This window comes from Natrix helvetica (genome assembly GCF_964273705.1).
Source record: "Natrix helvetica genome assembly, chromosome: 1".
NCBI classification, from domain to species: Eukaryota; Metazoa; Chordata; class Lepidosauria; order Squamata; family Natricidae; genus Natrix; species Natrix helvetica.
The window spans coordinates 95,109,794-95,125,256 of NC_138548.1; the positions used below are offsets into that span (position 1 = coordinate 95,109,794).

The window sequence follows — 15,463 nt, forward strand, 5'->3', positions numbered from 1 at the left end:
TCTTCTCCTCAGCCTTGCGAGAGTAGCATGAACTAGAAGCCTGAAAACTAGAAGGTCTTCCTTCCTCAGCTTCCAAAATGTCTGATTTGTGGCAGAACATGCAGTATCTGTAATATTAGATGATATATATGCAGTTTTCTTGAGCATATAGAATTGCTTGGATATATGCCTTCCTGCCACAAACTAGCCAACACTATTCTCTTAACATCATTGTCTGAAGGATTGCTCTGTAATTTATTAAGAATAGTCAAAAAATAACATGACTTTGTGGAATAACAGCCAGGAAGCTTCTGAAGAATTGTGATAACTTTGTTCTTTGATAAACTGCAATCCTAGCTAGATTACAGGTAAGCCAAAATCCCTCTCTTTTTTTGACCAAAGAAGAATACATACAGGATATTTATAGTCCTGTGTGTATTCTTCTGTCCAAGTAGATTGTTTAAATAACATACACTTATGTAATTAAATGTGAACATTTTTAGAAAAAAATAAAGAGAATGCCACCTGGATCTCAAAGATTTGTGCCTGTTACATTGTTTCTTTTTTGCAGCCAGCTGTTACAGACAATGACATTATGTTTGTAAAAATTCACTGTCCTTGGGATACACTCTGCAAATATGCCGAAAGAATGAACATTAGGATGCCTTTCAGGTAACAATAAAATGCTTAATTTTGTCACTTGTTAAATTAAGAATGTATTTTTTTCTAACAAGCACATTTATTTACAGCTCTCATAGTGTTTTATTAATAGCAATAGCAATAGCACTTAGACTGCACCTCTCTGAGTGGTTTACAATGTCAGCATATTGCCCCCAACAATCTGGGCCCTCATTTTACAGAAGGATGGAAGGCTGTGTCAGCCTTGAGTTCCATCAGGATTAAAGTCCAAGATGTGGGCAGACTTTGACTGCAATACTGTAATCCAGTATGACCACCAGGGATCATTGACAAACACACTACACTCTCTGAGGGATATTGTTGCTTCAAGGATTGCTGTGTTGATCCAGTCACTGGGGAATCTTGTCTGGAAAGTTTTTAATGCAGGAAACAATATTACAGGATTCATAGCACTGGGTATGGTTAGAAGAGAGATAAGATCCTCTTCCGTCTCTATATTTCCATCATGCAGAGCAAAACTAGCAAGGTACATCATTTTCCTTCTTACTGCTTGCAGTCCCTGAAGGGGACAGACAAATGCAAGCACATCTGCATCTTTGGTATTTTTTATTACAGCTAGCAAAGAAATCAGATTAGAGTAAACCAAAACTCTTTGTCTCACAATTGCTCAGCATTGTTGATTGCATAAGCAATAGACAAATAAAAGTCATTGTGGTCACTCTCAAACATGCCTGTACAACCTAATTTGGGTTCATCCTTCTAATATGATGAATTGATACCAACTGATAGTGAGATTTATGCAGTTCATTAGCTTGTGTACATTTAGCACATTGAAAGTTGTTTTAAGGCACAAGCTTCTATAATTTTGAAATATCCAAAGCAGCTCTAATTGGTTTCCTGATTTAATGCAAATTAATCCCAATGGAGGATAAGTGCATTTGCTGGCTCATGGGTTTTGATTGCAGCCTCCAGTTATTTACTCTAGAGAAAAGGTCTTGAAGTTAGTTGGGCTCTTCCAGAAATAAGTACATTATATCAATCATCACAAAATGAGCCATTGGCTTAAACAAAGCAAAAAGGCAAATCAGTGTCAGGAAATTATTACATTGCTCTTCAGCAATGCTATAAACAATCCACTATTTCTCTCATATTAATTTCATTCAGGAAAAAAATAGTAAAAGATGAGCAAGGAAAGATTAATAATAGCAGGATCATTTTAGCAAATTTTCCAATCCTCCTTAATAAAGAATTTTGCTTAGAGTTATTCCTTGCATAATGAAAGCATAAAAATGACATTTAATGACAAATCTTTTAGATCAGCAGTCCCCAACCTGGTGGCCCAGCTGCGGGGGGAGAGGAGAAGAGGGGAACAGGGCTGCACAACCAGCAGGCCAGCACAAGCAGTGGGCTGGTGTGCATACATGTAAGTGCCCACCAGCCTGTCACTCACATAAGTTGAGCTGTGCAGAGGTGGGTTCCTACTGGTTCAGACCGGTTCAGCTGAGTAGATAGTAACTCAGCCAGGCACGCACCCAAACCAGTTCTATCAACGTGCCATAGGTGCTGCCATCTTGTTTTTTGGCTTCTGCGCATGCAGATGTAGCACGCATCAAGCACGCACAGCATGCATCAAGCATGCACCACCACCACCCCGAAGCGCGAACGCACCTGAAGCACATCCCTGAGTGAACCGGCAGTAAAGGAAGCCAGAACCCACCACGGGGCACATATGTTCTGCCCAGCCACGCACATGGCCTAATTCCAAATAGGACACAGCTCAGTAGTGGGCCACAGCTTGGGGACCCCTGCTTTATATTTTAAGATTTAAAAACTGCTGCACCAACTACGCATTGATATCCTTCTGCCCCTTCTTACGTCTACAATAAAACAAAGAGACTCAGCATGGTGTAGTATTTAAGAAGCTGCATTTAAGATTCAAATCCATCCTTAACCGCAAATACGCACTTAATTGGGGCTGCTCCTGTCTCTCAGCTCAAGTAACTTCATAAGCTTTTCTTTACAGCAAGTTTTAAACTCCCGGATGAAACGTAGAATATAAATCTAAATAATCCTGCTATGATGGAATTAAATTAGATTTGAGAGTTTCCTGTGCAAATGTTGCCTAATGGTCCAGCACTTACCCATGTACTCCTGGCTCATGGATCTCTCTTCAGGTCTTGTCCAAGTCTTAATTTGAGCTTTATGGCAGCAACTCAACCAGTAGTATAAGTACCACATTTTTCGGAGTATAAGACGCAGCGGAGTATAAAACGTACCAAGATTTTGAAGAGAGGCAAATTAAAAAAAAGTTTTTGCATTCTGCAGACCTCCCCAAAATGGCCCATTTTTCACGAAAATGGGCCCGTTTTTTTAAAAAGGGCATGAATATCTTTAGGAGGCTTGTAGAGTACACCGGGGGGGGGGGCAAAAACAAGCAAACAATGGCCCATTTTTCATGAAAACAGGCCCTTTTTTCAAAAAAAGGACATGAACAGCCTTTAGGAGGCTTATAGGGTGCTCCTGGGGGCTGGGGGGGGACAAAACTGAGCAAAAACAGCCTGTTTTTTGCTCATTTCTGCTCTCCCCAGCCCCCAGGAGCTTTCTGAAAGTCTCCTAAAGGCTATGCACGGCCATTTTGGTGAAGTGGGGGGGGGGTCAGGAGGCAAAAAAAATGCTGTATTCAGTGTCTAAGACACACCCAGATTTTCAGCCTCTTTTTTAAGGGAAAAAGGTGCGTATTATAATCCAAAAAATATGGTAGTAGGAAAAGGCCACAGGGCTAGAGCAATGTTCCTTCTTCCAGTGTGTAATATTTAGAAAGGGATAGATTGGGGAAATGAAGTTACATTTGGACCAAATCTGGATTGAAACCTGAAATTGAAAAATGCTCCCCTTCTCTTTAAAAATGCCAAGCTGAGTGGAGAAACTACATGCAAGTTAATCTCATTGTCTGTCCCTGATTTAATGACATTATTTTAAGCACAGGATTCCTTTGGGCATTGGGATAAGATTACTGCTGAAGGCTGAAGAAAATCTAACAATGTTCTTGCCAGTGCTGTCCTTAATTTTGATTCAAAATAAATTAAAGATATTTTAATAACCTTGCATCAGTCAAAACCTATATACCTGGGCATGTGTTTGAACCTTTTGGGTACTGATCCTGAACCAAATATTTAAAGATTCGCAACATGTTGCATTTTTTTTTCTTTTTGAATAACTCCTAAACTCTGAAAATTCAAAATACAGGATTTTTCAGTTTCCTATCCAACATGCAGAATGCTTCAATGATCTACTAAATCTTTAGTGATCTACTTTTTGTTATTATGCCATTAGCATAAGTTGGTAAATTATCCTGCTTTTCAGGCATAGCTTCAATCTAATATGATATAGTTTTTCACTACTGTGGATTGCACTGCTTACCAGTCAGAGAGATACATACAGGCTGTAAGATACATAAACACAGTTTGTATATATATATGCACACAAAACTTGTTCCTCTTCAACTTTTCAACTGGAGAAGCTCTCTTTCTAACAATCATAGGGAGTATGCCAGTCAGATTATCATTGAGTAATTATTGGGTTTACTGTGAAAAATTGTTTCAATAGTATCATACTACTGCCATCTGGTAAACTAATGGAGAGTTAGTAGGAAGCCTTAGCACTACCTATCATAGGGAAGTGCCACTTTTAACCACAACTACTGGGTTGCCTACCCATGACTCCTAAATGAAGTCACTCAGTCTTTGAGGAGGGAGAGGTAGTGGTTATTTTTATGCGTGATTTGTCTTTTTAAAAAAACCTGCATTTTGAATTCCACATGAGTGTATCAATTTTCCTAACTAAATCAATACACATTTAAAAATGGAAAAATTAATACCAGGCAAAATTCCAACAGCATGAAGAACCTATGCAGTTATTTTCCATGGCATGCCTTTATATATTGTATTTCCAAAATGGTCCTCTTTGCATTTATTACTTCAGATAATATTGGAAGAATGATAATATTGGAAGAATATATATATGGCTCAAAGTTTATTGTAATCATTTAAGGATAATTGATGCTAGTGCAAACAGAAGCAGAACAGAAAAGCAAATAGTTCCTTTCTCTGCATCCGGCTATCTACTACCCATGACTTGTGTACAGAATTAGCTGACATTTTTGTTTATACTATTTGAGTTGAAAGTTCGATTTAAGTAGCTCAGTTTTTATCCAAGCCATTGAGTTTCTATCCACTTTCCTTTTGTAATGGTGCATGTTATGAAATTACAAAGCTCTAAATCTTGTATGTATTTCCTTCACCTTGATGTAAAATTGTACTCTGATGATTTTTGCTGTTCTTTCAGGAAAAAATGTTATTACACTGACTGGAGGAGCAAAACCATGGGCAGGTTGGTGGGTGATGCATAGCTTTTAATTTTACCAGATAGTCATCCCATATATAATAAATCCATTATAGCAGTTGTAAATTTACCACAAAGGGTTTTGAGAAAGCGGATTGAATATTGGAGGCAGTAGAACTTAGATGCTTATTTATTTTCAGCTTTAAGCATGTGACTGACCTCACCAGAAATAAGATAACCCAAAGAATCTTCCAAAGCAGTGATTATGTTAAATTTGTAAATAGCAATGAGGTAAAAATAAGAACGTTTTGAAGAAAATGGATCTTTACATCTCTGAATAGCAAGAAGTTTGTAGAAGCTTCAGTTTTGTATAGTACTTAGTACTGTTGTACAAAGTCTTCCAAAGAACATTTAATTTGAGGAAGCTGCTCGTCCTCATTTGTGTATTAGATTTCAGGTCATGTAACACATCTTGTTAGCCATTTACCTGTGATACCAACAGCCACCATAGCCCATCACATTATATTTAGGAAGGAGATAGAAATATTGTCTCCATTAAACTCCCTTCCTTGGCTCCAATCCATGATTCCAACTGACAAGCTTTCATTAAGGCCCCTTCAAGTGAACAAGACAAAGGCACACTGAGATCATATATATTAAGCATATAATATCATCAGTGGCATCTTGAATTGCTTCTCCACCCCAATGATGATGATAGCCACTCTGGGAAGTCAAAAACATTTAAAAACAAAGAATACAAAAACACAAAACAGAAGGGGGAAAAACAATAATGGCAAGGAAAACAAGCCCAGAAGAGATCAAGAAAAGAAAGAAAGGATATCAGCCATTCTACTAAAGAGCTAGATCAGGAGTATGAAACTCACATCATCACGACAGCGTTTCATGATGTATCAGGGCTTTTTTCCTCTTCACTAAACCGAGCATGAGTGTCGCCAGTGGGTGACACATCTGGTCCTTGGGTCAGGAATTTGACAGCCCTGATTGAGATGAAGAGCCAAAACTTTAGGAATCTTTGAAAAAAACTGTAAGGTATAAAACCCTTTGAATTTTGAATTTTGAACTGAAGAAAACTCAGGAAAACTGCACTCTGGTGTTGAAAGTCTCAATTATTGCTTTTAAATATAAACTGTTTAAAACCTTTTTCAAATATTGGTATTTCCAATATTGACATAAATGTTTCATGCTCCATCTAGCTGTTTTCTTTGGGGAAAAAATGTATTATTTCTTATGGAATTTAGATAAGTTCTACTGCACTTCCATCAAAGTCCATTAGGCAGTGTTGCTGGGTTGTTGCTTTTCACACAACAGAATGTGAAATTCTCTTGTTGTAAAACCAATTTCTCCTGTGATGGATAAACTACATATCAAAATTTAATTGGAAGGAGAAGCAACAAACATAATACTTTGAAACAGAATGACAAAATGATCCTAACTTTGTTTCAAAATAATCATCCTGGATATTACATTTTTACCTTGTCTTTACTTCTGATATTGATTCAGTATCTAAATTAAGTGAAGATAATGAGAGTAAGATAATGATCTAACTAGGATTTCTAGGAATATATGTACATATTGTCAATATTTAGGATATTTCATACATTAATTATTTTAAATATATACAGTATACATTGTGTGAAAGCTATTGCTTTTCACATGCAGATATAAAATATTTGTAGACTGTAGCTTTTGATTATAAAAAATTTACAACTGCTTACTTCCTCTCCCCAGTCTTGCACGTGCTTGCTTTGTATCAGATAGCTCGCCTATATTATACATGTTTTATACTTACTTGCTTTAAGTTATGTGAAATAAACCATTTTCTTTCAAGGAGTTAAAATCTAGGCAGGGATCACATTCAGGCTATATTAATAAACATGACAGTTTATATATTTATGGAATTATGATGATGAAAGTTGAAACTCAAAACAATGGATTTATAATCAGAATTATAGGTTTGTGTGTGTTTGTTAACTCTGTTCTCTAAATTTTGAGTTCACAGTCAGCTCAATATTTTCAATCACATTAATATCAAAGCCGCCTAGATTGTGACTCCAAGGAAGTTTTAATCACTTTTCTAGGATGTAGGCTTTTCTTTGAAAAGAAACAAAAATATTTACTTTTCACTTAGTAAAGGTAATAGGGGGAATAAAAAGCAATACAACCCATAACCCAATACACTGCAGTATGGTGTTATAGCAATAGCAATAGCACGTAGACTTATATACCACTTCACAGTGCTTTACACACTATCTAAGTGGATTAGAGTCATCATATTTGCCCCCAACAATCTGGGTTCTCATTCTACTGACCTCAGAAGGATGGAAGGCAGAGTCAACCTTGAGCTGGTCAGGATCGAAGCAATCTAATTCCTGGCAATATGAGAAGAGTTGCCTGCAATATTGCATTCTAACCATTCCACCAATATGTTTTTGACTTTAGTTTTGCCAGGTAAGGCAACACATTTTTTTCATACAGCATGTAGAACTACTGTATGTCTGAGAGAAAGGTTACTAAACATAAATGAAATTGTATTGCGCATTGTGAAATGTGCCTTTCTAATGGCTTGTTCTCACAGGCCCATGTAATTTTTTTTAAACAGCTTGTTGCCTGCTCATAATAGCATTTAAAAGCATAAAGATAGTAGGTAGTCTTTGTTCATGCTATCAAGTTAGCCAAGATACTTTCCTGTGACTTCTAAGAATCAATGAAGAGTCGCATATGACGATGTATATTAGATGTGACCAAAGGCTTATGTAGTCTAGCATGCTTTCATATTCTTAGCATTCTCTTCAGTGGCCAATCAAAAAATCAATGAGCAATTTTTGAGAGTGATAGCTTCTTTTCATCCATCTCTCAGTACAAAGGGAGCTTCAGTACAATGGGATGCCTCTGGTTTTTGCTTGTAATGAATAGCCATCATGATTAGCAGCCTATGATATCTTTTCCATTATTCAACTAACCAGTATTTAAAGTTACCTAATTTGCTGGCTATTACCACAATACAGGATAAGGAATTCTGTACAGTAACTGTAGATTGTCAAAAATAGTCTTTTCTTCTGGGAGCTTTCCTAAATAACTTCATTTTTACCACTGCTGTAGTATAGGGGGGAAAGATCCCATTCTTTTCTGGGAAGTCCTTTTCATAATCATCTTGGTTACCCTTTTTCTGCACTTTATCTTAGAACCTTTCTTGGGGATTGGGGAAAATGCACTACAGTCATACCATTAAATTGCGGAATGGCATGTTATGTGCAATTTCACTTTCAATTTTCTTCCTATTAATTCTGAAAGTGGATTTTTTTTTTTACAATGTATAACTTCCTTGCCTATTTAGGGATGCTTCAATAAATTGAGCTTTTTTTTTTTCCATAAAAGGAGATTGCTTCTTATATTATATTTTAAAGGCAGTGTGATGCACAGATAAACTCCATCTAGATTAATAATTTTATTCCGGGAAAAACAGTATTAAAGCACACAATATCTCGTTTACTCCCAAATGTTTTCCCCTAAGAGACCATTTTGAAAGGTTCGCTTGCTGAACAGAAGTAAAAGAGCTTTCTCTGACAGCTACTCAACCCTGATAGTAGAAGTTACTATATATCACTTGAGTTACTATATTGCTATTTGTTACCTTGTCCTCTATGACTTTGTTAAACTATGTTTAAGATCGTTCAGGTTGATAGCAATTAGTCTATGGAAATGACAATTCAGCATTAGCATGTCAGAGTGAAATCTTCCAGCCTATGCGTCTCAAACTGATCAAATATCATTATTTCATATTCTTATCACTTTGTATTGATATGTTCTGACATAAACCTCATTTATAAAAATCGCACCACAGTTTTAAAAAAAATGCAAAGGATTAAAATAGATTAATCTGAATGTTGATACACATTGATATCTATTTGACACTTGTTACCAAAGTTTATTTTGGCTTAAAACGAAAGAATAATTCATTCATTTGCTGTTTGCACTCATTTCACATTTGGGGCCTATATCTATGGATTTGCTTATCATTGTTTTAAAAAAAAATCAATTTTATTTTTTGAAGGTATTACATGAATTTATGCAAAACATATTTTCACTTTACATTTACAATTGTAATTTTGCTTTTAAAACTAGTAGGAAAATGTCTATTTTTTTTCATTGAATGGATGAGAGTGCACTAATGAAATGAAAAGCTAGACAGTTGTAGAGTTTAGATAACAGGATTCTTTATTATCTTCTTTTTAGCAAAAAATTTTTAAAAATGTTCTCAAATTATTTTTCAAATGCGTCTTGAAAATATAAAACCTTTGTAAAAAGTTCTGTTTTAGCTTTATTCAATATATGCAATGATATGTTGGTGGCTTTTGTTTTTGTTTAGTATACTTTCAAAATATATACTGCTTCTTATATTTTAAGCCAGACATATGCTCTTGTAAGACTCTTCAAAGAAGGCACCAGTTTGACCAATGAATATAAATGTATATACTTCTAATTATTTTTTTGAAGAAATATTAAGACCATTATCAGCTACCACTCACTTCAAGTTCTTGCAGGCAACTAAACCCTTCTGGGCAATGAAGCTGAAGGTGTAGGAAGTACTAGTTATCAACAACTTCAGTGATTCCTATGATAAAAATGCAATCATGATATTCAATGACATTTTAACCAGAAAAAAATATAACAACAAGTTCATTGATGAAATAATGACTTCCTTGTCATGAAAATTGCACTAGACGGACATGCCTAGCTTCCATTTTTAAAAGCAACTATGAGAAAGTCATTGCATTTTTGTTATTGCAGATTTTAAAGGCCTCTCGCTTTTCTACATACATTATTATAATTATTATCAAAAGTACTCAGAGATCTAAGGATCTTGTAACATTGATTCTTCAGTGGAATAACTTTCTCAGGCAGAATTAGGACCCAGTCTGCGAACCCACCCCCTTGCCACACAAGCACATTTCAGTAATGCATAGCATTTCAATAATACACAAGGTTGAGGAGACTGACTACTCAGTCAGTAATGAGAATCAGGGCTATCAAAGCTTCAGGGACTAGGCCCCATTGCTGAGCATGAGGCAGAACATAGCATCAGTACCAGAGATCAAGGCTATCTTACCTGTAGTCACTCAGCACCTGTTTACTGCTGTATCTCCCTGTGCTTGCCTTCTCCCTCTTAAAAAAGCCATCACCTGATCCTTGACTTCCCACCTCCAGATCAAAAGACCCTATCACAGACTAGAGTAAGATGATAATATTACAAATTATAATTGACCTTTTTGATGCCTAAATGCTTCTGTAAAGCCAGCCTCCTCCTATATACTAAAGATGTCTTAGTAAAGGTAACGGTTCCCCTGGCACATATGTGCTAGTTGTTCCCAACTCATCTCCATTTCAAAACCGAAGAGCCAGCACTGTCTGAAGACGCCTCTGTAGTCATTTGGCAGGCATGACTAAATGCCGAAGGTGCACCGAACTCTGTTACCTTCCCACCAAAGGTGGTTCCTATTTTTCTACTTGCATTTGGGACAAGTAACGAGAGCCCACTCCATTACGCGGCGCTAGGGATTCAAACCGCTGAACTGCCAACCTTTCTGATCAACAAGCTCAGCGTCTTAACCACTGAGCTACAACATCCCTTTAAAAGATGTCTTAGTCATGTACTCGGTGCTCTCCTAAGGGATATTTTTTTGGGGGGTAGAGTTTTTTTTTCTCCCTGGACAAGTCCTCACAGTTTTCTTAGCAAGATGGTTTGCCTTCTTCCTAGAGCCAAGAAGGAGCAAACAAGTGATTGGCTCAAGGTCACCCATCTGACTTTCTGCCTAAAGTGGGACTAGAACTTATATTTTCCAGGTTCTAGCATACTCATCGTGGATTTCTTTCATTGGGACATGAATTATTATATAAAATATTCCACCAGGAAAAGCTGTCAAGCATCCTGTGAGACCTATGGATATAATATTAAATGTATGGATTCCTAGCACTTCTTTTAAGAGGAGGTAGACTTCAAATAAAATTAAAATCTATTTCAGAGTCAGACATTAAATGCATGTGATAAATAAGATCTTTTTTATTACTATTACACGTTTTATATTTTCCAATGTTTTCTTGCCATATTCTCTCTCTCTCTTTCTCCTTCCCTCCCTCCCTTCCTCCCTCTCTCCTAAGCATGTATTAAGATTGGCAGAGTTTTCATGCCACAACTTCTTACCCATTCATATGCACAAATAAGCAGGTGTATCAATTAAAGCTTAATCTGCCAGATCTATTTAGCTGAATTACCAAGGAGTATGCAAAGAGCTGTAGAACATCCCCAAATGTCTGCTAAGCATTAGAGACATTTAGAATTCTTGGAGAGGTCCTTAAATTATAACATCAATTTGGGGATGCATGGATCTACTCTCCTGAATAACTTCCCTTCCCTAAATGAGCAGAGAGCAATTTCATTTTCATTCTATTCTTCTGTTACTATTATTGTCCTGTTCTGCCTTTACCTAACCAGTGTTATTCATAAGATTCCAGATATCTCATGACATTTGACCATGGATTCCCCTTCATGCTATTAAAGATAATTAGCTTTAGTTTGAAACAGTAGCAACAATGCTCTGACACCATAAATAACAATCAGATTCCATCGAAAACTTTTATCTTACATTTAATACTCCTTGGTGATTCAGGAAGCGGCTGGAGTGAGGACATATTAAACTTCCTACTTCTCACTTCTCACAAGCCTTAATTCCAATCCAGATTGGGGTATTTTGAACTAAATCACAAGAAATTGGAGCATGATGACATACATTGCATATCCTTTCCAGTTTAGTCCTCAGTAGAACATTGTTCAGTCTTTACATATATCACTTGGGGGAATCATTCCCTAAACTGGGCTTCAAACAGATATGGGTTCTTCAACTCCTATCACTGGCCATATTGGAATCCATGCACCCAAATTGGAAAAGGCCATTTTAGAAATTCCTACTGGCCATTTCCCTTCTTCTCCCCTCCCTCATTAGAACTGTGTTATAAATTATAGGGATTTTTTTATTTCTTCATCTTATAGACTTTATATATCTACCTCTTGTTTTGCTTTAGATGGAAAATTATTTTGGAAACCATGTGATTGTTTCTTGATTTGAAGCCTAGCATTGTCCTTCCAGTATTCATTTCAGCACATCACATGTGTAATGAAAGGTATAAAAACATAATGTAATAAACAAAATGTGGTTTCTTTTTCCCAGTTTCCAGAGGAATATGAGGGAGTTGAAAAGCTGGTTGCCCAGAAATCCAATGAAACTTGATAAAGAAGCGCTTCCTGATCTGGAAGAAACAGATTGTTACACAGCTCCATTCAGCCGACAACGTATTCATCAGTATGTGGTGAATTTAAAATATATTCATAGAGACCAGCAATAATGTTTCTTTTTTTCTTTCATGGGTTAACATAACAATATCTACAATATTAACAAATGCAATATTCAAACTGAATGGAAAACATAGTCCAAAAACGTTGGAATCCATATTCACCAATAAGTTGCAGAAGCATTTTCAGCTGCATTGATCAGAAGCTGGTTCCACTCAACTAAAGTTGACTTTCTTAAATCATATCCATAATGGTTCAAAGACATAAGATTCAGTTTAGTCCTTTGAACTTGTAATTGTTTTAAGATGTTCTCTGTAATTGCTTCATTGTATGGTGGCTTATTTCAAGCAACTATTTCAAGTTCTCTGAACAATGCATATTTTGTTTGATTATTTTTGTCCTTCTATCGTAACAGCTTCAAAACAGCTTCAAAATACATAAATAAAACTATTAATATCTGTTTTAAATTTGATTTAAAAATTATTCATTATGATAAATATTTTATGCTGGTACATTGACAGCTGTTTCCAACATTAATTGATATTGTCTCTTCAACAGCTTTACAATAAACAACAAAGATAGCTTCTTCAGCAACTCTACAAGGAGCAGGATGGTACACCACATGTTACAGAGAACGAAGTATGAAGATGGAAAACCAAAAATGGGTACAAGTTCATTTTAATATAACAATGCAGGTGTTGGAATTTTTGTTAAATAAATTCTTCCCTGAGTTTGGCCTCAAGCCTCCTAAACCATCTGATATGTCACTGACCAGATTTTGAACATGAAGGCATCAATGGTCTTGGACAGCCAAGTTTCAGTAATGTGTGCCAGATATGCAGACTCATCCACCAACAGGCCATGCATGAAGATGGCCTTACTGCAAACAGAACTTCCATTCAGCAATTTAAGGCCAGACTCTCGAGCAATCTGGCCACTTGACCTTGATATGGAGTCATTAATTTGGAAGTTGAGTTTGCCAATTTCCCCTGTAACAGCCCAAGGGATGCTCTATGACAAATCTCCTTTGGCCCAGTACAATGGCTACACTCAATCCATCCTGCCAGAGTTGAGTAGTTTATCCCCTCTTTTGTAATCATTCAGGATTTACACACACACACACACACACACACACACACACAGAGAGAGAGAGAGAGAGAGAGAGAGAGAGAGAGAGAGAGAGAGACCATTCTCTATTCCGTACTTCTTCTAGTGCCTTCACAACCTTTCTTGCTGGAAAAAAAATCATTACTGATTTGATCCTTTTTGAGCAGTGTACACCATATTTAGTAAAATAGTCACTATTAGCCAAAAAAAAACCCTCTAAACAACCACACTTTGGAGACTAAAGGAGAGCTCTTTGCCGAATGCCAACATAAGCAAAAAGAAAAGTTCATATACCATATTAAGAAGCCAATAAAAATGCTTAGTGAATAATAAAAATGTTTCTCAGTTAAAGAAGAAAGCACTTCTTTATGATTGAGATCCATATCACTTCCAAGAAAATATTGCTCTCTAAACCATTTTTCAGTATCCCAAATTGTTTCTCCTTACTGCTTTTGTGGCCAAACAGAAGTTATAAAAATAATTTCCTATAAGACTCTGATTTCCTCTGCAAAACATTGTTTGGTAGTAAAAGGAGAAATAAATAATAGTGGGATAAAAATAATTGTCTGGTTGTAGGTTATAACTTACATAGTTCTTCCTCCAGAAGAACATATTTTCCCCCCACTTGATGCTTCCATTTTTATGAAAAAGCTTGCCTCAAAACAGCACATTCCATTTTGCAAATGGAAATGGAAAACAAGTTTCAGACTGAGGAAGTTTCTAATGACTTTGTTTAATTCTGAGAAAATTCCAAATACATCCAAGATGATCTACTTTCTCTTTTGATGATAGAGGTCTATGTGAAATAGATGCACTTGGCTATTGCTTCTACTACAGGTAATAATCAGAAAATAGTTAACATCAATTAACTTCAAGACAGCCTGTTGTCTCATGCATTCCTAGCAATGTTGCTTTTTGATCCTTGACTGATATTACATTGTAAGACAGAACTCACCAAACCTTAGAATGTGAGTGGTGTTTAGGCTTGGGGAGACATATTAATTTTATTCCACTGATGTTTCAAGTCATGTTAAAACACATGTTCACAACAACTCTGAACTATTTTCCTTTGAATCTGGCCATCTGCCAGCATGATCAGAGATAAAACCCATAAATCATGGATCTTGGAAGGCTAATCCCAGTCATAATAATGAACAGAAGGTTGGTTTTTATATGGGACACTACAGCTGAAAAACCTTGAGATAAAAAGGCCTCAAAGTAAGAGTTCTCAGCTAATAGGATTCCAAACTTGAAACAGTTTCATATCTATATTTTCCTCTTTATTTATGTGTAAAGAAAAAGGTTTGGTACTTACTTATTTTAATATTGATATTTGTTATCTTTACATTTCAAAGATTTGTAACATGTCTTCTTTCTTTTAGGCATTAACAGATTGCTCAGCAATGGAACGTATGAAGCTGCATTTCCTCCTCATGAGGTAGTTTAAGTAGCAGTGCTTTACATGTGATATGCTAAATTTGCTTTAATCTCCTGCAGCCCAGCTAACATTTAAAGTTTCTGTTGAGTATTTCTATTTCTCATTTATATGAGGTTTCTCTGAGTGTCCTTTTTTCTGACAGTGATAATGTGCCTGATGCTATTGTACAGCAATTTCTGTGAGGCTTCTCTGAAAATTATTTTTCCCCTGACAATGATAACATGTCTGATGCTATTGTGCAGTTTTTCTCTGTATTACATATTTTTCATTGCCTGGCAGTCAGCCCTATCTGATGCTTATTTGCTCAGAAACAAGGTGCAGTGGGATTTATTTTGTACCAATATCCAAAAGGTTTCAGCCTAAAATATATAGCTAGTTCCTGTGCTATTTTGAAACTCTTTCCTTAAAAAAACAGTAAAGCTATAATTTATAGAAGCTGCTTTATACTAAATTTTTCCCCTTGAGAGACCAAATTTTAGATTTCTGGCTTACACATTTATGGACGACATTTTAGATTCTAAAGAGTTGCCACTGATTCCATTCACTGTGTTAAATCATGACTGCTGTGTGTTTTAGAGAAAGAGATAGACAAG

General features: G+C 36.2%; 1 protein-coding gene across 2 annotated transcripts in view; it reads left to right on the forward strand.

The window, feature by feature from the left end:
• Positions 1-15,463, forward strand: part of ANO3 (anoctamin 3) — a 237,347-nt gene that overhangs the window by 159,914 nt on the left and 61,970 nt on the right. For both annotated transcript variants that reach the window (XM_081936174.1, XM_081936175.1), the window contains exons 6-10: positions 551-651; positions 4,963-5,007; positions 12,204-12,335; positions 12,884-12,990; positions 14,815-14,870. In XM_081936174.1, coding sequence (XP_081792300.1) covers positions 551-651; positions 4,963-5,007; positions 12,204-12,335; positions 12,884-12,990; positions 14,815-14,870 — 441 coding nt within the window. The remainder of the gene's footprint in view (positions 1-550; positions 652-4,962; positions 5,008-12,203; positions 12,336-12,883; positions 12,991-14,814; positions 14,871-15,463) is intronic.